The 23066-nt window shown below is 41.9% G+C and overlaps 1 protein-coding gene across 1 annotated transcript in view; it reads left to right on the top strand.

Moving 5' to 3' along the window:
* Window positions 1-23066, top strand: part of LOC106918628 (receptor-type tyrosine-protein phosphatase S-like) — a 92401-nt gene that overhangs the window by 7831 nt on the left and 61504 nt on the right. Inside the window, exons 2-4 of the mRNA XM_088014929.1 lie at window positions 13919-14133; window positions 18345-18493; window positions 20679-20820. Coding sequence (XP_087871055.1) covers window positions 13989-14133; window positions 18345-18493; window positions 20679-20820 — 436 coding nt within the window. The 5' untranslated portion in view covers window positions 13919-13988. The remainder of the gene's footprint in view (window positions 1-13918; window positions 14134-18344; window positions 18494-20678; window positions 20821-23066) is intronic.

Here is a 23066-nt window from a genome sequence, read left to right as displayed (position 1 = left end):
ACTATCTCTGTGTTGTTGCAGAACAGTCCTTGAGGTTGTGGAGCTAATGAGCTCTCGGTGGACAGCCTATCATGTGATCATGGCAGACAGGTGATACCATAGTAGCACAAATACACAGGAGGGAAAGGGCGAGAGAGAGAGAGAGAGAAAGAGAGAGAGAGAGAGAGAAAGAGAGCGAGGGCTTCTAGGCAAACACAATAATATGCCTCCAGGAAACGAATAAGGATGCTCTCTCGAAGGGATCTCTACATAAGAATAAATGGTTCAAGGCTGCAGTGGACAAGAAAACTTGGAATAGAAAGCTGAAGGCGAGAGACGACAGAACAATGTTGTGCAAGGAAATTTTAATTAGCATCTGATTCTGAAGTAATTTTCAATTTATAAACCAATTCTAAAACGAATCCGGCACGCTGTGCGGCTCAGTCGGTAGAGCAGACGCACCATGTGACGCACCAGGCTTCGGTCCTCGACACAGCTCCTGTTCTCGGGCCATTTGCCGTCTCTTCCTCCTCTCTTCACCAGCTTTTCTATTAAATTACTGTTGCATAAAGGACACCAGTACCAGGTTTCAAAGTAAAATGAATCCACCTGAAAGAAAGTTACAAAACACCACATAGAATTTTTCACATGCAACAAGCGATGGATTAAACTGCAGCTAAAGCCTTTGAAACGAGATGCCAAAGAAAGTGTCAGGGTGACTGCGGTGGCAGCATGTTATGCAGTAACAGTAACGCCTGAACCCCGAGTTCGGGCCACGTCGGGCCCAGATTATATGCTTTCATGGTTGGGGCAGGGTCAGGCTTAGGCTTCTGTGATGCTTTTTGAATACACCCACAATACGTACGACGGAGAAAATGAAACGGATCAGAATGTACAATATAAAGTTGCGTTAATCTACTTATTGCAGTCTAAATAGAGCAGCAGATATCTCCCCTATTGAAAAAAGCAAGTAAGGTGCAGGAGTTTAATCGCAGTGCACTGCACAAGTAATGCGCAGTTGGCCTCGCCCTGCACACTTCCCAGAAGATTTGCACTTTATTCACCCTGCAGTTACAAGGAGTGACACAAAATGGAGCTGGAAGATGTTGTAAAAACAAAAGCTAAAATTGGGACACTGCTAGGCCACCATAGTGCAGTCAGAGGTTTGTTAGTAAACTGGCAACGACTTACGGTACTTTGGACTTGGGCCTCTTATTACATTTAATTAGTCGGGCTTGATTGAGCTGGACACAATGTCTCCTGCCTTGGCTTGAGTTGAATCTGATTTCTTTTTTCAGGCCTGATCTGAACTCTGGGGGGAAAATGACTTAAAAACTAAACAAAGATGAGCAAAAATGTATATGGTGTCTATCTCGTACTTTTACTCAAGCTATTTTGATGTGTGGAACAATCAAAATAGCAACAAAGATAAATTCAGCTTTGCTTTTATTTTTCAATTGTGATGTAAATACAATGAACCTGCCATGGAAACCTCACACCGACTCATGCCTGGGAGATTTATTTAAGAAGGAAGCTATTCTGGGGGAAGAGAGTTAAGGCTGGGTGCCATGTATTGTTAATGAGGCCAAGCTGATATGGAGAGACAGTCAAATTTATAACAATGACATCCAGGAGGATGAAGGTGCTGTCTGTTGTCAGAATCCCTTAGTTCAGCTTCATGAGAAGCTCTCTAATTGGCTGCCTCGTCTTAACTGGCACTGCGTGTTTCTTAGGTGTGTGGTGTGTCTGGTCTTCAAAATATATCGTTGTTCTTTTTTTTTGTTTTTGTTTTTTTAAACTTTGCATTAATTAAACAAGCAGTCCTATCAACTAAGTTAAATTATTCCTGTCACCTAACTGGACAATTGTACGGATTCCTCATTTTCGCACGGCAGAACTGTTTAACTATTAGAAAATGTACACGAAAGTGCATAATTAAGTGGACATCAGTATGTATGTACAGCGTTCTCCGGCTAGGATAAGTTGTCTGTGCCAGTCTCGGCAATGCTAATTGGACAGGGAGTTAACAAGGATTCAAGCATCAGCCTGCGTAATGAGCCGCTGCACAGATGATCGGCTGCGTCTGAGGAGGAGGAAGCAGAGTGAGAGGTTGCTTAGAGAGAAACTGCATTAAACGTTCCGGTGCTCGGGAGCTCTGTAGTCTCGTTTCAGTTGACTAAACATTGTGTTGATGTTTGTATGCGAACGCAAATGCGTCTTGTTCGTTCACCGTTGTCAGATTACAAACTTTCACCTGTCAGGCTAAGATGCACGTGGGATTTTTTTTTTTTTTAGTTGCTGCTGTTGTTGCATAAGAGGCAGATTGAAGCTGCGAGGTTTTCAGCCAGCTACGCGACACGTATAAACCCCATTCCTAAATCCCACTTGGGACATGTCAAGTCACAGAGATTTCTTGGAACTGTTAAAATAGGTCTTGGATTTTGTCACCGGTTTGCTCTAAGAAATGTATTTTCTGAAATTGTGAGTCAACTCCCTTGGGAGAAAATTCTGGCTCGATTCCTAATTTACTGCCGCTAATAAATTAGGAATGTAGGCAAGATTAATAGTAGATATAGTCATACCACCTAAAGGTCATGATATGTGATGTGCATACTATGTACCACTTAACACCATGGCCGGATATAACAGAAATATGGTATGCCTGAGACAGCGTGAGGATCTCACAATGAGAGATAACCTTGAATCTCGGTATTTACACATAAAGACTGAGGTAAGATGTAGAACATGATCTAAATGCTTTAATTTAAAGCATGAAGGCAGTTATTTCTATTGTTGTCAAAGCAACACATTAAGCAGTAAAAAAAATTAGTTTATCCATAGTTAATTTGATAAATTTTATAGGGTTCATTAAATAGATTGTTACACAATTAGGTGAATAATTAGTAGAACCATCTCCTTGGTTAACAACCTGGCAGTCGGCTGCTTTATGCATACGCGATTCATAAGAGGTTGACATACCCCTCTGCGTCTGTGTGGACAAGCACACTCAATGTTCATACTATTTTTAGATTACCAAAGCAACCACCTTCCACTCAGAGATGTGCAGTTTTCTGTACAGCCTGCTAGAGGGCGACATTGCGCTGGTTTATGCAGTGTCTAATGAGAAGAGAAGAAGAAAATGACAGCAAGGAAAGAATTAAGCGATTTACCTCAATATTACCCAACTATTTTCTTGTTGGTCCCGAGAGATTAATGATCTGCACTATAAAAACATTTTTAGTTACGATGTGACTCGTCGTTTTCTTCAGTTGTTGGATGTTTAGCACCCCCTTTAACTGGGAGTGTTATTGTCCCCGACAGCATGCACAGCAAGCTGGGTCTGCAGAGACCCAGAGCGAGCTACAGTAGGCAGGTACGTTATGAAATATACATCAATAACAGATCAACAGTGGAACATTTTCATAGTGGTGGTCACACGACGGCAGTGGAAATGTTAGGCTGGTACATAAAGAGTTGTATTTATGTCTTAAAACAAAGAAGATGAGCGTGGTTTGTATGAACTTAGCGTTATTTATGAAGGGACGCCATGATCTTCTCTGGGGTGGTCATGTCCCCACTTCCTGGGGCGCCACTTCCTGGGGCGCCCCTGGTGGTCAGGCGGACAAAGGTTTCAAATAGACGTTAGCACAATGTTCTGTCTAAAGCTAGGTTGCAGATATTTTGATATGAGCTTATTTTCAGAAATACATTCCAGATATTAGATTGCAGTGAGTTTGTAGAATAGTGAACAATTTCTTTGAGCGGAGAAGAGCTAAAAGGTAACTGGATGGACCTGTTAAATTTAGCTGATTTATTTATTTTTTATTTGATTTAGGACAGGGGTGTCAAAGTCAAATGGACGGAGGGCCAAATAAAAAATTTAGCTACAAGCCGAGGGCCGGACTGATCGAATGTTCATTGAAATTTTTTTAAATGACGCATATAGTCTAGTGAACCTAATTGAACCTACTGAAAACCTAACAAATATATTCCAATATGATCAGATAAATAAAGCAATATTTTCTTATGGCTCTGTCAGTAATCTTTAATTTTCAACAGACACAACTGAAATATTTTTAAAATATAATTGGATTGAAATACAATAAAATAAAGTGCAAAAATCTATTAATCCACATATGTCAGAGTCAAGGCATTTAGATGTGTCGCCGGCGAATTACGGTACTGCAAATTTAGATGTGTCGCTGGCGACACATCTAAATTTGCAGTACCGTAATTCCGCCACACGTAGCGCTAAGTGGAAAAATTCCAACGGTTTCTGAAAGGGGAGACGTTGCACTTTCCAGCAAGTATCGGGTTAATACGGTAACTTCGCAGCTGCAGCTGCAGAGAATGTAATTAATCCGGGGGGCACTCGTTTAATAGACGGTATATTTCGGCAATAACTTGGTGGATATTGAAAGTTCCGGTTGTTATGGATACATGGGTAAGTACATCATCTCACAGAACATTTAAAGAACTACTTACAGTTCAAATAAGGAAGATATTTTTTTTCAGACGTTGTGCCGGCTTGCTGCGGTCTGCGGGCAGGTTCTAATAATAAATCAAGATCATCCCAGGGGCCGCAAAAAAACTTCTCGCGGGCCGGATGTGGCCCGCGGGCCTTGACTCTGACATATGTGATTTAGGACAACCTAATCTGAAAATGTTCATGTCCATGAGATACAATGCTGTAGTGCTTTGAGCAGAGACCGTTGTGCGGGTGTATCTGCAGAACAGAACATTAAAATATAAAGCCCGGTGTTTTGGGGTTTTCGTAATCAGAACATTTTAAAACCTTCATACACCCAGACACCGGTAACTATAGCTCATGCCTATTTATAAATCATTAAATCATTTAATTTAATTTAATTTGATCAATTGTACATGCACTAACTCCTCATTCTATTAACAATGCCTCCTTGCTGTTGTCATCAACTGCAAAACCCTTGAATAATCTGCTCTATATGTACTTTCATTCCGCTCGGTAATGCATTTTCTGCTTAGCGGGACTCGGCCCATCTGTTGCTGCCTCGTCCAAGCCCTGCTCCATCCATTACGAGATGCCTCTTTGTAGCTGTGTCGGTCTCGCTCTGACCTTGGATCCCCTTTATATGTGGGTGTGCATTTGCTGCGCCATTGTTGGGCTACAGCAGATTTGCTCTGTCCTGCAGCGATTGAGGTCAAAGAGAAAGTTAGTTTGGTTAATCACTTGTCCTTCTCCGCCTCCCGCTTTGTTCATCATCCTGAATGCATGTGTTGCCTTAGTTTTGGAGATATAAATGTAATGAACAAATACTGAAGTACATCTAATTTGGGAAAAAAAATGTATGTGTATATATATATATATATATATATATATATATATATATATATATATATATATATATATATATATATAATGCCGGTTTGCAATTTCATTGATGTTCAGCAGCTGTGTAAGCATTTTCTCTTAATGCTGGGATTAGATGGAGTGTTGCACAGCAAGGATGTTGTTGCAGATTTTAAGATAATTCTCCCTGTTAGCTGTAGGTGATCAATTAATTAAACCCTTGCCTCGAGCAAAACTCATATCCTCTAAAAGACAACCAGCGAGAGAGAGAGAGAGAGAGAGAGAGAGAGAGAGAGAGAGAGAGAGATGCAGTCAGATACTGTTTTTAATTTTACTTTCCCCAACGTTCGGAGTAGGATGAATTTTCTTTCTATGTTGCTTTTCCATTAAAACTAGGAAAACATGCTGTGTTTTGAACATTATGTAATAGAGCTTAAAAGGAATCATCTCTTAGTCTCAGTGGAGTCATTGAGAAAACCCACAGTCAAGTACCTGCAGGCACATCAAAAGGGAAGACAAAATGTACAAATGTAGATCTTGCAAAAATGTAAATTAAAACTCCAGTGGGAGGAAGTACTACAAAGGGTGGGGGGGAGGGGGAGTTTCACTTGGTTTTTCTTCTCCTTTGGACACCTGTACAATGGTCTGTGATCTCTTATTATTTCCTAAACTGTGTGTATATTGGCACTTCTAAATCTCTTCCTCTTGAGACTGCTTTGTTTATAGCTATTAGCTTCTTGTTGACCATCCTGATCATCTGGATCTGGGAGTTTCACAAGATAGAATCCCAGGTTATTGTGGAAGAAATTAGCTATTTCTTTCTCTGCGTTTAGTTGAGCTGTCTTGTGTTTGCTGGTCTTTCCAAGGCCTTAAATGCAAAACTGAACTAAGTAACATTTTTGTTTCAGATGCATCCCTGGGCTTGTCTAATTTGGAATAAAAATGGCCCTTACCAATTGGTGCCAGTCTTTTGTCCTTCGGTCCAGCTCTGTAGGGATTTTTTCAGTATCTAATGCTTCTTCCTCAATCCTCCACTGGCGCAATATGCTGAGTTTTGTGCTTCTGAGATGGATCTTCCTGTTCCACGCCAAGTTTCTGCTGCCTAAAGCATTCATTTAGTAGGTCATTGCTGGGGGCCATCTTCCTGATGTACTCTTGAATCTTCCTTGTTTCATCTTAGATGGTGCCTTTGATGCACAGTCTATCCAGCCTCCAGGTAGCTAGACTTGGGATGAAACTCTCAGTGGTTGGTGAGGAGCTTTCTTGTTTCACTACCAGGAGGATCTCAAAAAAGTGCACACACGCAAGTTAAAATTCTAGGTTTTTAAGACTTAAGAAAAAAGAGACCCTGGTTAGTAAGCTGCAGTACGTAACTTTTATAAAAGACATTTTTTTTTTTTTTTTTTTTTTACATATTTGTTGAAACTGTCATTATGTGGTGACAGCATAGTATGAGACAGAACGATTGAGCTCCTCTGCCTTCTCCCAGGGTTCCCAGTGCTATCTGGAAACAACCAATCAAAGTCAGGAGGCGAGTCTTAGCTCTGTCAGTCTCCCTCTGTCTGGCGCTCTGCAACCCCCATTTTTCGCTCTCTGCTGCGCTGCATCTAGCACAGCCTGTCATGAATTCATGATGGCGGATAAATGGTTTTCCTGTAACGGTAAGTTGTTTCTCTGCCATTAGCAGATTCAGCAGTGAGTACATGACATTGATTGACAGCGCTAAGACCCTCCTCGTGGCTCTGATTGGTTGTTTTTGACTGGGAGCGGTGCATTTTTTTTCAGATGGCAACAGTAGCTCAAGGAGGAGGAGAAGCAGATCGATCTTTTCACAGACTATCTGCCTCATTACACACTGTTACAAAATGGTGACACTTTGAAAAAAAAAGAAAAAAAAAAAAAAAAAAGAAAGCATACATTTTGTAAAAATTACATACTGCACCTTTAAGACTGCTTCCACCTTTAATGTGACACTCCTAAAAGTCAACACTGAAAAACAAACAAATCTGTCCAGGAGAATAAAAGAGTAAAACAGTAAAAATAAACAAACAAAGGGGTCAATAGCCTAGTTGAATTAATTTGCACAGCATTAAACTAATTCCTTGTTGAAACACAATTTGATTTAATTCCAGCATTTAGTCTTCATCAGTTCTCATCTGTTACCAGTTATAGGTTCAGCTGTGTTTGAAGGATTTTCTTGGTATTGGATCCCTTCGTGAAAGCCAACGTTTGCAGGCAGTAGATCAAAGTAATCTCACCTTCTAAAGGTACCAGTCAGTTGAAGGTTGGAAAAAAAAAATCCACAGCATTATACATTTTAAGGTATATCTCGGCTTAACAGTGGGGAGTGAAACCGAGGTGGGGGCAGCATCGTGCTCTGGTGTTGCTTTTCTTTCAGGTGACTATTTTGTAAGATTTTGTGGAACTAATGACCTTTATTTACAGTTAGCATAAAGAAAGCAGACAATAAGTGGGAAATGCGTAGCACCACCAGGTGTTTGTTAATTGCTCCTGCCGCTAGTCTGGAGGAGCTGAGCGGGCGAGTCACGGGGGAGGACTCTCTGTGAGGCGGGAGCTCGGTTCGGAGACTGCAACTCCAAGGAGGAGCTGTGTGGAAATAGGCGGTGCTTTGTGAGAGCGAGCTTTTATAGGCACCTCACATGGCTGCCCTGGTAGCAACGCGGGATATGGGAACAATATGGGAATCTTGTGCTGCCCAGCTCTTAAACTTGAGGTTCGTTTGTGGATTTTCTATCACAAGAACGGGCGCAGGTTCTTGTGATTGTTCTCAGATCTACTTGCTCTGCAGCCGTCATCCTTTACAATCTCTTTATGATCCCAGGATTTATTTTTATTTATTTATTTATTTTTTTGCTTTTTTTGCTAGACCCTAAAAATAAGACAGCAAATTAAAGATGGTCACTTTCACATGCTTACCCTTGAAATTTCTCACTGCAGTTCTGTGTGCAACTTTGGATCTGCTATAAAACGCGTAGCCGCTGTTCAGGAATGTTGTTGCTATATGTCAATATTTCCCCAGATAACACTATTTGAATGCATGTCGCATCCCCTTCCCTAATTTCAGCATGCCGTCTGCAGCATTAAACAAGACTGATGGAGATTTAGTGGATGGAACCAGGTCTCCTGATTCATTTAAATTCAGGGCAGGGAGCTGCGGCATTTGAGTGACAGGTGTGTTTTCTTGTCAGGAGAGGAGCTTCAGATATTTTATTTCCTCTGCTAAAAATGTAACCAGGGCGGTGTAGCTCATGCTTGCAGTAAGCTGCGCTCCATCCTGCGCCTCTGATCCTCCATGTGTATGCGTGCACGCGCACGTGTGTGTGACTGTGTGTTTAAGACAGAGCAGAAAGAAGTGTGTGAGAGAGTGTGTGCCAATCTCCCCCATGATGCTTCGCCATCTGCCATGGTTGTGTGTGTGCATTCATTTGTGAGAGCCATTTGCCTACAGTGTCCAGGATCACAGAAATGTAAAGTAATATCACTCCCATCTCTTCCTTGGATCCCACATGAATCCTTTTCTAAATGTCTTCTGTCCAAAAATGGTATGTAAAGCCAAGTTGAGAGAGATGTGAGGCACCATTTTCCCTCTTTCAGATTTGTTATGTTTTTGCTTTTTATCGTCACACTTAAATGTTTCAAATTAATATCTGGACCAATGCAAGTAATTAGAGTGCAAGTGATAGTTTTATACACCAAAGAAAAAAAGAAAGAAGTCCAAACCAAGCATGGTTGTGTTTGGGGAAAAAATAAAAGTTTGCCCTCACATCCCCTGCCCTTTTGTTAAATCACTTGTTAAATTAGCCTGGCCATTGTTTTCCTTTGCAAATCCCCTCGACTCTCATCTCCCTCAGTGCTTCGTCTGGGGTTTGTCCCATTGAGTTTGATTTTTCAGGATGCGTTTCGTTCTGGTCAATTAGTGAGCACAAGGAGAACAATGACCTCATACTTCTACACTGTTAGGCAGCGGAGCCATTTGGCCACCACACTTTCGTGATGCATCAATCAATCAATCAATCAATCAATCAATCAATCAATCAATCAATCAATCAATCAATCATCAATAAAACATGGTGGCAGTGTCATGATCTGGGGATATTTTGCTGATTGCAAAAGTTTGAGGTAACTAAAGGAACCAGAAATTTTGCTCCATAACACAAAATCCTGCATGAAAATCTCGGACTATTTGTCGAACTTTGGCATACTTACTTTGTTGAGCAGGACAATCATCCAAAGCGCAATAGCAAGCTATCTCGTTTAGAAATGTTTTTCTTGTGGCCTAGATAAAGTCCAAACTTAAACCTTACTGAGATGTTGAGACATACCCTTCATAAAAATGCACATCATGTTTGAAAATACTGCAGTGTGGATGAAGAAGAACATTTTTCCTTCACAGTGAAGTTAAAGGGAAAAAAAAAAACATGGTCAGTTTCCACAATAACTTGATGCCAGCTGTTGCCCCCAAACGATGGGGCAACCTGTTGGTATATAGGGAGCAATTACTTAGTCATACAGGACCAGACTGATTTATACAACTTTCGTCCTAATCAAATCATTTAAAAATGTCTTTTTGCATTTAAAAACCTGTAAAATCCAAACTGTAACTCACACACCAGAACTTACTGCTAAAACAATTCAAAAAGCACAAGGTGCACTGTCTCACAGACAGCACGGTGCTGCGAGATACCGATCTGGTTCGGTCTCTCTCTCTCTCTCAGTGCTCATGGCTTGTTGTCATGACGACATGCCTTATGAGATCATCCCACTTGTGGCGAGAGGCATCGGTGGGTAAGGTCGGTGGCTGACGCGCGGGGTGGGGAAAAAAAAAAAAAACAAAACAAAACATGTTATCTTCCGAGGGGAGCCCCAGTGGAGCAGGGGCAGCTTGGATGCCACCTAAACATTGTTATTTCATCAGCCTGGCGGAGAACAATAAGCGGTGTACGTTGCACCACCTGAGCTGGGGTGTCATTATCTAGTTCCCCACAATAAACGGCAGCATGTATCGCCCCCATCAATCTACGTGTCAGGCTGACCATCTGTGTTTCTTCGCTGAAAAGGTAATAAGACCAACCCCCGCTGTCCGCTCTCTGGATGCTGAGCCAGATGATCACAGGGAGCAGTTTGTGGTATCTCTGCGGTGGGGGGGGGGAGCTGTACAGATTCCAGTAGACCTGAGTCATGAGGATTTCCATGTTCACAATGCTTACTCACTTTAACTCTGCTCCTGTAAGCAAGCCAAGTGAGTTATTGTTCTTTATCTTTGTGTCCTGAGAGGATGAGCCCGCTGCGCTCGCAGTGTTTTAATACCATTAGCACGAGCAGAGACATGCCCAGACTGGCCTGGTCTGCTGCTGCATCTGCATGTCTGCTTTGGCATCCTCCCTCATCATCCACAGCTGTAGGATGGTGTAAGCCCTTTTGTTTGAACTGTGTCAATGGACCAACAGCAGCTGGAGCAGCCGGCGTAGGACAGCTGGGGAAGAGGAAGAGGATTTGCATATGAGTGTGGATTAGACTGTCTATAAAAAGCAAAGAAGCCAAATGATAGGGTATCTCTCAGAAGAAGGCAACGTCGAGAGAGAAAAGGTTAACAAGGAGGGCGAGGAGGAAGTGGATGGGCGGGCAGCGGAAAGGGATGAAAGAAAGTAGGAGAAGAGGAGATTTCAGGAATATAGTCTCATGCCAGAGTGAGATATGGGAGGAAGATTTAGGGATTACTTTAGAGGGTATGCGACTAAAGACGAAGGAGTGCAAAGAGGGTTTGTCAGCATGTGAAAGACAACGAGGAGGAGTGGATCAACCGAAAATGATCCGTAAGGTCAGAATTTGCTCTCAGGGAAACATTGAGGATCCGGCAAATCCGGCACCAGGGACGAATCGTACACAGAACGCCAGAACACACAGGTCGCGCCTAATGTTTCAGTGGCCATGTGGCCCGCGTGCAGAACAGTGACCCCGCTTAGATTAATGCGGGGAAAATTGAGTTTCCGTAAGCAGAGAATTTACTTAGCATGCTGCCAATGGCGGGTGAATGACTTGTGATCTGATTTTTCTTATCGCGCTCAATTGAGAGGGAGAAAGCTTTTCTATTCAGCTGCTATTACCCGGCGTTAGATAAGGCGAGGGCAGAGTGGCAGGAATAAGAGCCTGTATCAGATAGACGTATTTTCGGCTGAGCTATTTTTAGTTCAGGAGCTGGCAGACAGTAATATGTTTGAGCAGGTCATTAGCCCCAAAAGGGGGTTGGAGGAATCTTTGAAATTCCTGCTCTCTAGAAAGCCTTTTTTTTTTTTTAAATTAAAGTAGAGCAACCATTGCTGCTCTTCTATGTCTGACAGTACGTATGGAAAGTCAGGGACTTTATTTTTGATATGTACCAGTCAAAAATGTAAGCGTGATCTTTGATCTGCCTGTGCTGGTTTTAGCTAGATCCGATTCCTTTTTTTTTTTTAAAGAACTTTAATACAAGAGCAGCATTCAAAGTATTTCTTCCAACCATCCTGCCATGGTGGATTATTAATTAACAAGAGGCAAAGTCACATTGTGTGAGAGAGAGAGTGTAGTGGCTAAAAAACAGGATGTTCCTACTTTAAGGCAAAACAATTAAGAAGTTGAAGCCTTTATGAAGTTACCGGCTTCTGGAAAGTAAAAGTAATTATGGCTGGAGTTGCCGTCGACAGTCAAATGACTGTAGTGACATGAGCTGAAAGGCCAGTCAGTGAGGAAGAGGCCATTACTTTTCCGGCTTCATGTTGTTTGATTAGCTCACTAATTCCCATGGTCAAGCTCAACCTTTCAGCTTTTTGCCGCAAACAAGGCTGATGAGCTACAGAAGGGTCCTGAACATCTTTGACTGTTGTGACATGTATCTTAGCTACACACAGTTTTAATTGGCTGCAGGTGACACAGCTTGTGAGTTACGAATAGACTTTGGAGCCTAGATTAGTGAGCGTAATAATAGCACTCGGTTTTAGAGAGAGATGAAGTCTTCAAAACTAACTGAATGTTAAAAATGTGGAGCAAAGTGTTTCCTGTTTACAGTGGTACACATCCTTTTCATTTTAAGCATTGGACAGGAATGATTATGAGGCTCGGCAACCCTTCATCTCGAATTGTCTTTTGTATCTCGTTTTTGCAAAGACTGCCAAGTTTTCCAAATCCAGCATAAGTGGACCGAGGTTCAGCGTTCTGATGGATAAAATAGAGCTCGTTCGCTGGACTCTGTTTGGCCTTTCTGTTATATGTTAAAAGTCTTGCTCTCTCATAGCCTTAACAAAGCTCAGATATGTCCTGACACATTGTAAAAAAAAACTAAAATTTTCTTTTACGTTGATTCTTTACATATTTTTTGTCTCCTCAGGTTTATTTTTGATCTGTAAAACACTTGAAATGTTGTAAAATAGATGATCCAATAGCAAACACATCTGTTTCATTGATTGGGAAAAAAAAAAAAATCCCACCGGTCTAAACTAAGCAAGATCAAAATCATCAGATTCCAGTTGCAAGCCCGTTCGTCTCTGCATGTCTATATTCACGTGGGAATCACAGCGTGGCCTGTCGCCTGCATTATGTCTCCTCAGGAGCGTATATATTATCTTGTATTGCTACTTGAAGGCAAGGATATATATGCATTTGATGTATGACAGGTTAACAAAGGCTCCTTTCTCATTTGGCCTCTCCACCTGCGCTCTGACATATCTTTTGATGAGAGGTGGGGGGACGGGAGAGCGCGATAAGACTGAGGAGTTATTGACTCGCGGATGCGGAGCTTCGGCGCAGCTTTCCCAAATCTCTGCGAGCAGACAAAGCTGATTTATGTGGGGACTTCCAGATGTGCGTCGCTCTGCGTGCGTGTGTTTGCAGCAGCGAAGAGAGCAAAGTACCCATGGCAACTCCCCCAAAGGCTCTGGGGTTATCTAAAGGGAGTTCACATGTATTAAAGCAGCGGTATTTTATGTGCTGTCAGATGAATTTTGTGGCATTCCTACTAACCTCCAAATCCTCTTTGTTTGACTGTTTTCCTTTACTGTTGCCTACTGTAGATATTTAACACTTTTATGTGTCGGCAGAATGCTGAAATACTGAGTGCTGAGAGGGAATTAGGCTGCAGCCAAAATGAAATTATTAGGGTGTCTTAATGGGGGGGAGGGGGAAAGGATGCTTAAATCTGTATCATTGCAGCTCATTTCATGGCTCACTAGAGAAGGAGACTTATTAATACAGAAGCTGTACGCCGAAAACTGTTTTGTTCTGTTTCTTGCTGTAGTTATTGAGCAGTGGCTTTATTGTTCTGGAATTAGTTCCGTCACAGTCAGCCTGCTGGAGCTCCTAATCCCACAAGTCAGAAGTGCTCAGGCTTAAATCAGAAAACTTAATCCTATATTTGCATAAATTTGCCTTTGATTTTCATAATGATTACATTTTTCGCTTTTATTTATTTATTTTTTTTTCCCCCAGAAGAAACAACATTATGTACTTTCTCCCCTCGTGGTGCATCGAAGTTGCGGATAAGCAGCTCTAAAACGCAGGAGGAGCGATGAATCAGACGCGACAGAAATGTGACTGACCTTCATCTCGTTCTGTTTGCAGAGTGCCTACCCCCGTTGAGCGAAGCCCTACCTGCATATTAGTCATCTCCAACCAACTCGGCGGTGGTGCCATGCCTTCGTGTAAGCCAGACGGAGTTCTGGCACAGTCCAGGCGAACCATCCTTGGCTCCTGCTTCCTCTCATCTCCCCTGTGTCTGTTGCTGCCTTTGATTATCCTCCTAACCAGGCCATGGGGCAGCTTGTGTGAAGCACTAGGTAAAATAATATATCTACTTCTTCCTTCTTTTTTTTCTTTTTTCTTTTCTTTCATTGTTTCTTTGTCATTTTAACATCTGACAGTCAAACAGTAAATGAGATGCATACGAGCACGCCTACATATAAATGTGTAAGTACATGCGCACGCTCTGTGGGTGTCATCCGAGGAGTGAATCCTGTCCTGTCAGTACATCAGCTCTGAACTGCGGCGTTGTTAATGTGTTTTGATAAGGCGGGAGGTCCCATCAGCATGTTTCTCATCATCTTCTTGATTACAACATCTCAACACATTTCCTGCCTCAGTGGTTTACACACGCAGACACACACCAAGAATTTCTCAGCCAGGCTTTGGCTATCAGTGATCTGAAATTGTCACCAAGCTGAATTTTTTTTTTTTTTTTTTTTTTTTTGGATGGCAGATAAGATATAAGTCTAAAGATGGAACCTAACACCTCTCAGCGTTTAAAATTGGAAATAGTGCTTTTTTTTTCTTTTTTTTTTTTCAATTTTCCTCCTGTCCAACTGTGTGTTCAGGGTGAAATGATGCATCCTGCTCACAAAATGAGACATGATATCTGATTCACAAGTTGAGATTTTCTAGAAATATTTTCCGTAAAACTAAGAATCACTGTTTTGGGTTTACAAATCCGAAAAATACTCACGAATTACAAACTGTTGTTTAGATTTGTAGAAATCTGTTTGACCCCTCTGCATGTTAAAGTTTTTCACCTAGCTAATGCTAACGAAGGCGTGGGTGAGTTCATGGTATCAATGCGTACTAGGATTTTTAAAAAGCTGTCGTGTCAAAGTAACTAAATAAATGTTCAAAGATTCTAGAGTCCTTTTAATGGCATTCCACATCTGTTCTACACCGACACGGAAACACAAGGAGGAAAAAAAAAACAGAAAACGGCTCCGGATTAAAACCATGCTGGCGTGACATTTTCAGGCGTTTGTTTTCTGATCTTGTCGGGACGTTTCATGTCGTCGCAGATGTTACCTGGCTTTAGGTTTTAGATTGATGGGCTCTTGAGTGATATTTATGACAAAGTTTCACTCTCAAAAATGTTAGACCGGCGTCGTCAAGCACTTTTTTTTAATCATATAACATCCTGCAAACGCACAAGAGAGCATTTTATTAATTGAAGCACAAATTCGGATGGGATGTACATCGGCAACCTACAGTGTGTTTAAGTGTGTGCATTTTTTAAAGTCGTTTTGTTTTTCTGAAATTAGTCGAAATTAAAGTATTAAACTCCCAATGCTAACAATCACTAATGAATTAAAGGTTTAAGAAAACATAAAAATTGTGGATCATTCCTTTAGTTTGGTGCTAATACTAAGCTTGGAAACAATTGTTAACTACAGTGCCAGTAGCAGCTACTTATTAGCCACTTGTAATATTCTCGCAGTTTTTTTGTGAACCAGTTGGACTCACTCTTTTGTTGTCGTTTCCATCGAGGCAATCAAACAACTCAAGAAACAACTACTTCCTTTTTCATTAGGAAGTAGTTCTCATTTGTTCTTATTAGAAAAAAACAAAGGTCTAAAAATGTGTCCAGCTTAAAGCACACACCCTCATATCTAATATAATTACACCCTAATTATATTAGCTTGTAGTACTTGTCCAGACAAAAATGTTTTCCAAATGTTTGGCAAGTTATCGGGGTCATTTCAAACATGAGTCATCCCAGTTTGATCTAAAATATTTCCTTTTCCAAATAAAAGGGAGAACTCAACTTACTAAATAATGTCAGGTTTTTGCTAATAAATTCTGGAAAGGTCCGTGGTAATTTTTGTTCCTTATTTGCTTTCTTGTGTCAAATGATCCTTGTAATGTCATTTTCTTTCTCCCAAAAAATAACAAAAGCAATTCCAGTTGATTTTATTATCTTTGTATCACTGGCTTTTTTTTTTTTTTTTTTTTACACTTTTGAGCATGAGATGAAAACAAGTTTGACAGCAGTGAGGCACAAACAGGAGAAGATATATTATTAAAACTGGCTGCAGGGCTTGTGAGACCAAAGCTGGCTGCTCTTAATTTGCCTTTTGGTACGGTTATTTAAGGTAAAACAAATTGAAACATTTGATAAGAAGTTATACTCGGACCGAACACTTCTGACAGGAAAACTGTGTGGACTGATTATAGTCAGACTTGAGGAAAACTACTGACTTCCAATTATGCTTTTTTTTTTTTTTTTTTTTTTTTGTCACTTGGCATGACAAAAATGCTGAGACATTTTGCCTTGTTACGTCTGAGCTCAGCAGTTGTCAGTCCCTCTGGCGAGTGATTACAAGTCACAAAGGTGTTCCATTAAAACCCGACCGGTTGTCTGTCAGCGGCGGCAGACCACGGCAGTGGAGAAAAAAAAAAACCACCTTTTTTTTTGTTTTTATTAAAAAAAGACAGGGGTCTTTATTAGACCTTTATTTCCCAAGAACATCCTGATCATAACAAGTTTCTGTTGAGTGCAAATCCATTCAGAGCCGCAGCCTTCGAGGGCTTTTCCCCGGCTGTCAGAAGAGGCTTAAGTGGTTATTCTGCTAGTGGGATCAGTTTTGCACAAGGATTGGTGCGTTTAAGAGAACATAGAAAACATTTCGGACTCAACACAAAGCCAATGAAAAATACCCACATTCAAGCCCTGAGACTAACACGGAGTTCCTTCGTAATCCCACAGACAGGAGGAAGGCGCTTTCTGCCCTGACGACTTTTTTTTTTTTTCTTCCTTTTTAAAAAAAATAAATAAAAAATTCTATGGCACTCATGTCATTGGCACGGGGAAGGTGCAGTTTGCTTGACGTTGTGTGTGTTTCTGAGGGTCTAACAGGCATAAAATAACCTGCTCCGGCGTCTAAATATGGGAAGGATAAATTTGTTCAGTCAGATTACTCACTATGTGCTTTATGCTCCTTCCTGCTCAGGATTATGGCAAGCACAAAACGAAACCGCGTTATTTCTGACATGCCAAACACACGGTGTAGCAAGCAAAGGAGAAGGGTTTTTTTTTGTTTTTTTTGTTTTGTCACAGCGTTTTTCCGGTTCCTGTCAAGGCTTTGTGGAGAAAATGGAAAGTGTTTCGTCTGGCTATTTAGAACAGAAAGGAGTGGGAAGAGAATTAGACCTACTATCTGCCTGTTAATATTTGATAGACAGATGTGGGTTTTTTTTTTACTCCCCCCACCATTTTTAGTAATATTATTGTTATTATTCCTGCCATGTCTTCAATCAACACAGTGCAACCTCGCCCACCTAGACGCAGGGGAGGAGGGAACCGGGTTGCTATGGTAAGGGTCATCCTGACTTCGCCCTGATGGATAGCAGCGATTCGGCGGTTGAAGAGGAGTTAAGCTGGGCACCATGGCAACAGGCCACAGACAGATAGCAAGGGGTGGATGCGTGAGGTTGTTTTACCGGTCTGACTCAGCTGCTGCGAAAAGTGTAGGTTCAGTACTGTTGGTTCAATATCACACTTGGAAATTGCTGTTTTCTTGCAGAGGGCAACTGCAGCGCCTTAAAGCGTCTCACATTCCTGCCGTAATCCCTGAAAATATCCTCTTGAATTCCTCCACCAAGCCACGAGCAGGAAGTAAACGGCGGAAATTAGGATCGTCACGCTCCGCAATTCCAGGTCTCGTCCCCCTCCCCCCCTCCTCGCCCCCCCCCCATCCCCCCACAGGTGTGTGGCGCTCTGCAGGCACAAAAATCATGCCTCTGGTATTAATACATTTAAGCCAATTACATGCTGTGAATCTTCAGCCAACACTTCTCCTACCTGTGAAACGCTCATGTGGGATGACAGCCTGTGCTGCTGCATACAGCTCTGTGTTGTCCTGCAGGGGAGGGAGAGAGAGAGAGAGAACGGTGGGCCCAGAGAGAGTGGGGGGGTAAAGAGAGAGAGATGTTCCTATGAAGCCCAGACCCATCTTTTATTTATGACCCACAGGAAGTCCTTCAGCTTGTCCTCTAGATGATACCCAGGAAGTAAGCACAATGGCGCAGCCGTCAGGACACAAGTCACTCTGGCCAGTCCCTGAAAGTGAAACAGGGCGTGGATCAGCAGGAGTTGCTATTTCTGCCTTCGCGGTTGATTTGATTTCCTCCAAATATGACTTTTCATGTCTGGGTTTTGTTCAGTTTTTTTGTTTGTTCCTTTGCTTCATCCCGTTTCTCACTCTTCCTTTTTCTTCTCTCCTTCCCTGCTTTTCAGCTCCGCCGAAGTTCACCAAAATTCCCACAGACCAGATCGGGGTGTCAGGCGGTGTGGCATCATTTGTGTGCCAGGCCACTGGCAACCCCAAGCCAGTAGTCTACTGGAACAAGAAGGGCAAGAAGGTCAACTCCCAGCGTATCGAGGTGGTTGTCACAATGCACAATGATGAGCCCTCACATGGGCTAACATTGACTCCAGTGAATAAATAGGCTTGAATGTATGCATCTGTGTGGGGTGAACGATCTGCATTTAATCATTTTAGAGTTCTAAACCTCAAAAGTCTTATCAAAATCAATCATTTTAAAGGATAAAGTATTTTGCTTCACACTGAGGGATCTTTATCTCATCATTCTTTTAAAGGTAAATTGTGACATTTCTTCAATATTTGTCAAATTTATCTCAGAATAGTTGCACTTGAACTGTAACGTTTAGAAAAAAATCAACAGGTCTGACGTTTCACAGCTTCTGTTATGCTCCATCCAGACTTAAGCTAATTGAAAAGCTAACGCAGTGAAACACGGAGATGCTCTCATGCTTATTCAGTAAACATGATTAGGATTCTAAGATGGCTCTGACTAAAGTAGAATATAAATAAATAAAAATCTGGCAGCACTCTGAGGAATATTTTTCTCTCTTACCTTGAATGACTCATGTATTTTGCAAGTAACAGGTCTGCAGTAGCTCAGTTGACATTGCATCTGGACTGATTTTTATCCAATCCGTGCTTTTCAAAAATAAAAATAAAAAAGAAAGAAAGAAATCTCTCGTCTACATTCTAATGTAGGTCTTATGCATTATTCCTAACTCTGATAATTTGCCAAATTAAAGTTTTTTTTAATATATTTTAAACTGAGAATCGATATTTTACAAACCAGTTTGCTCCAGTTGTTTTTCTACATGTTTTCCCCACATACTGTCTGCTTCATCGCTGCAATAGAGTTAAGATGCAGGCTGTCCTGCCTTATGCCCAGTAACACAGCAGATGCAAAACATGCATGGAAGAAAAATACACCACAGAGAGCTGCAGGTCCTGAGAAAATTGTTGACCCCTCCCCTGCCCCCAAAAAAGAACAACATCTGACTGTCGGCGAGGAGCTTCTTTCTAAACTGATCTTATGTTACACCATGAATGCACATGCATACTATATTGTTGTGGGGGGAAAAAAATCTGTAGGTTTTACACTCAGATGTAAAAATGTAAAAAAAAAAAAAAAAGTTTCTGCTTTGTGCAATTGGCTAAAATCGTGTGCCCGCTTTCCAATCTGCCCTACTGCTGGTATCGTTACAGACAACGCTTATCTTTCAGAATCCCAATCAATTTGCTCTAGATATAGTTTACATTAATAAATAAGCTAGAACCATTTTAAGGACAGATTATCTGTTCCTTGCAATTTGAGAATTAGAAGGTCAAGCAAACGCAGGCCTAGCCGTGTTTATTCCCCCCCCCAGAGTCTGCCTGAGAGCGGATTCTTTAAAGAGGCAGCAGCATTAAAGCCAGCAGGATACCAGAAAGCTCGACAGCAATGAGAAAATAATGTCACCGGTTTTTAAATGAGGCTTACTGTTTATTTCTTGGGCTGCTTTGGGCCTTCTTTTTTTATCATTGTGAAGTAGAAAACATTCTGTTAAGGAGGCAGACCTGTCGAGTGGTAATTGGTGACCTTTTCAGATCCGGAATAATCACTATTTCATACTTTGAACAGAATGAGGCTTGCGATGTAGTCCAGCTGCTAAAGTAAACGAATGACTCTAGCGTGACAGACCAACGAGAGTGATGTCAGTTTCCTCAACTAACCTCTGGCCGAGTGTGAATGGGTAGCACATGATTTCAAACATATTGATTAGAAGAGAGCAATTCAAATGGGCACAGTTTTATTTGAAACTCGCGGAATAATGTCAAACAAAAAGTTAAATGCTGCAAACGAGGGAGTCGTGAAGGGCATTTTTTTCATTTCTAGATAAGTCGAGGTCTAACTGTGAAGGAATGTGACTTAACTGATTCTAAAGACTTCGTCTCAGACAGGGCATCCGGATCACGTTGTTCTCGGTAAGTACAGTGTCTGTGCAAGCTGCTGACCGCCAGCCTCTGGAGCGTGTTTACAGGTACACAATGTGTCTTAATGATTCGCTGAAATAGTCAAGTGTCTCAAAAAAAAAAAAAAAAACATCTGCTGTCGTAATCGTCAAAGTGCTGTAAAAAGACGGCGCTCTCAAATGCGGCCACCCCGCAGATCAGAAAAGAAAGGGATCCCTTCTCTACTGTTAAGAGTTGAAATGCTAACTCTGCCGTGACTAATATATGCTACTCTGTAAAATCCTGTGGCTGTCCAGACCATAGAGTTTGACGGAGGCGCTGGAGCCGTGCTGAGGATCCAGCCTCTCAGAGCTCCTCGAGACGAGAATGTCTACGAGTGTGTGGCGCGCAACAGCCAAGGAAACAACACCACCACTGCAAAGCTGGATATCATCAGAGGTAAGCGCACGCTCGCGCGCTTTTAGACACGGATGAACTTCTCTTTCAGCTCGACACGCGTGTCCTCTTTCGGCCCCCCCGCAGCCGCCGGGGGGGCTGGAGGTTGTAGATGTGACAGTGGAACAAGGCCACACCCCACCTTGAACATCAGGCTGCAGCGAGCTGTTCTTTTTATAGTCCTTCGGAGCGCAACCGAGCATGAACTGGCCGAAGTGAGGGCCAGCTAGGTCTGTTGGCTCTGGGGCTTTTTTAGCATTCCAGCTTGCTGTAATCATTCCGCTTCCTGGCCAGAGTGAGGGTGTTAATCTAATGTTGACTGTCTTCTTGCAGGGAAGCCTTAATAAGGTTTTGCCCCAACCAAGACGTGAGCTTAAGTTACAACATGCGGCTCTTAAGGCTGCGATCCGAGCGCTGGCCGTTCGCCCGGCGCAGCTGGATTTGGGTGAGGAAAGAGAAGGGCTGGCTTTTCAAACGGTTGCTCAAACAAGAGAAGTCATTGGATTAGGCAATGCTTTAGCAGGCAAGCCTTTCTTATCAGGAGTAATTCAGTTGTGGAGGAAAATTGGAGGGGGAGCTGGTCAAGGAGAGGTGAGAGGAGTTATAATGGAGGAACGAGGAGGTGGGAGGGAGTTGAGCAAACCAAGAGGATTGTGAAAAACAATAGAAATGAAATGGGATGTCAGCGGAGATCGGGTGAGGGGAGGAGGGGTGCAGAAGATGGATGAGGACTGTGGAGCTGGCAGGGCTGTGTAGTAAGCAGAAGGCTGGTAGCCCAGGGAATAGACTCCTGTCCATCTGTTACTGCGCCCATCATCTCTGCACACATAGCCCCAATCTAAAGCACATTACCACAGAAACTGCACCTCAAGGGTCAGCCTCCCATGTGCGTGTGTGTGCGTGTGTGTGTCTGTGAGTGGCTCTTACTTTGGTAGCATGCGCTTTTATTTCTCTTAGCTTCTTCTCTAGTGTCAGGACGACGTTCCCATTTTCTCGTTGACTATAAAAATGCCTTGCCTTCGATACCAGAGTGCAGGGTATCATTAAGCGAAGTAATATTTACTTTTATTCAGAGCCGGTAAACCGTAAAAGCTGAATCACCTGCATGCAGGCTTCAGGAGAGTTCATGGCTGTAGTAGACAGTACAGTAGGACGTTTAGGTGCTGTAACTTTGGAGCAAACGGCACAAACATGCAACACATTTGCATCAATTAGGTGTTTGCAGTGAGCATCTAACATTTCACACATTGAGAGGGCGTTGTCATGGAAATACACAGATTACATTTATTTAAGGGAGAAGCATCTTAGTGAAACAAAGGGGGGGAGGCATGTTATTAACGACAGGGTATGAAATTTTAAAAATGTTATTTAACTCGAGGTGAGAGCTACACGTTTTAAGTTTTTAATATGAAAATCTGTTCGGATGTGCTCGTAAAATCGAACATGCTTACAGACTCTTTCCCAGCGGCTCTTCCTGTTTGGTTGCGTCAGTCCCGTAAAAGTGTCGTGTCATCACTGTTCCATATGTCCTCCAGCGCAGCCAGCAGGAAATTAGCTGATGTACTGCTGGAACCATCTAATATATTGCAATAGTTAACTGCTGTTATATAACTATTGCAGTTATGTTCTTGTGTTATTCAAAGGTTGTCCTATTGCCATATATATATATATATATATATATATATATATATATATATACCGTACTTAAGGCTTCATAAATCCCTGTTTAAATTTTGCAACTCATTTCTGATCGGTTTACTTATTGATCTACAAATGATCAATTGCGTTTCAGACCCAGACGGGTTTCATGCTGACAGGTGCAGGACATGACAACTTTACTGCTGCTAGTGGCTGACCGTTAGCCATTTCCAGCACTAGGTCTCAATTTGTCTGTCACTCTGTCAACATTTCACCTTTTTCTGCCAACTAAACTGCAAGAGCTCTGATTAGAACAGTGGGGATGATACTAAGAATCAGCAGTATGCATTTTTATTCATTGTAAAAAAACATATATATATTTGTTTTTTTATAACTTGCACACTAAATACTTGAAAAAAATCTATGTTGTTCATGTTATTTAATTCAAAGCTAACCTCCCATTAAATTTAGGAGTTGATCTAATGAGCAATGAGTGAGTCCTTGAAAGCATCTATGAGGGTAGAGATGATCCAATCTAGAGGATAGGATCCTCATATCTACATTGGGAATATCTAATAGCACTGATTTCTTTTCTGTTCCACGACCTCTCC

The sequence above is a fragment of the Poecilia mexicana genome, unplaced genomic scaffold (assembly GCF_051168715.1).
Source record: "Poecilia mexicana isolate PSO_F unplaced genomic scaffold, ASM5116871v1 scaffold_17, whole genome shotgun sequence".
Lineage (NCBI taxonomy): Eukaryota > Metazoa > Chordata > Actinopteri > Cyprinodontiformes > Poeciliidae > Poecilia > Poecilia mexicana.
This window is presented reverse-complemented; position numbering and strand designations above follow the sequence as displayed.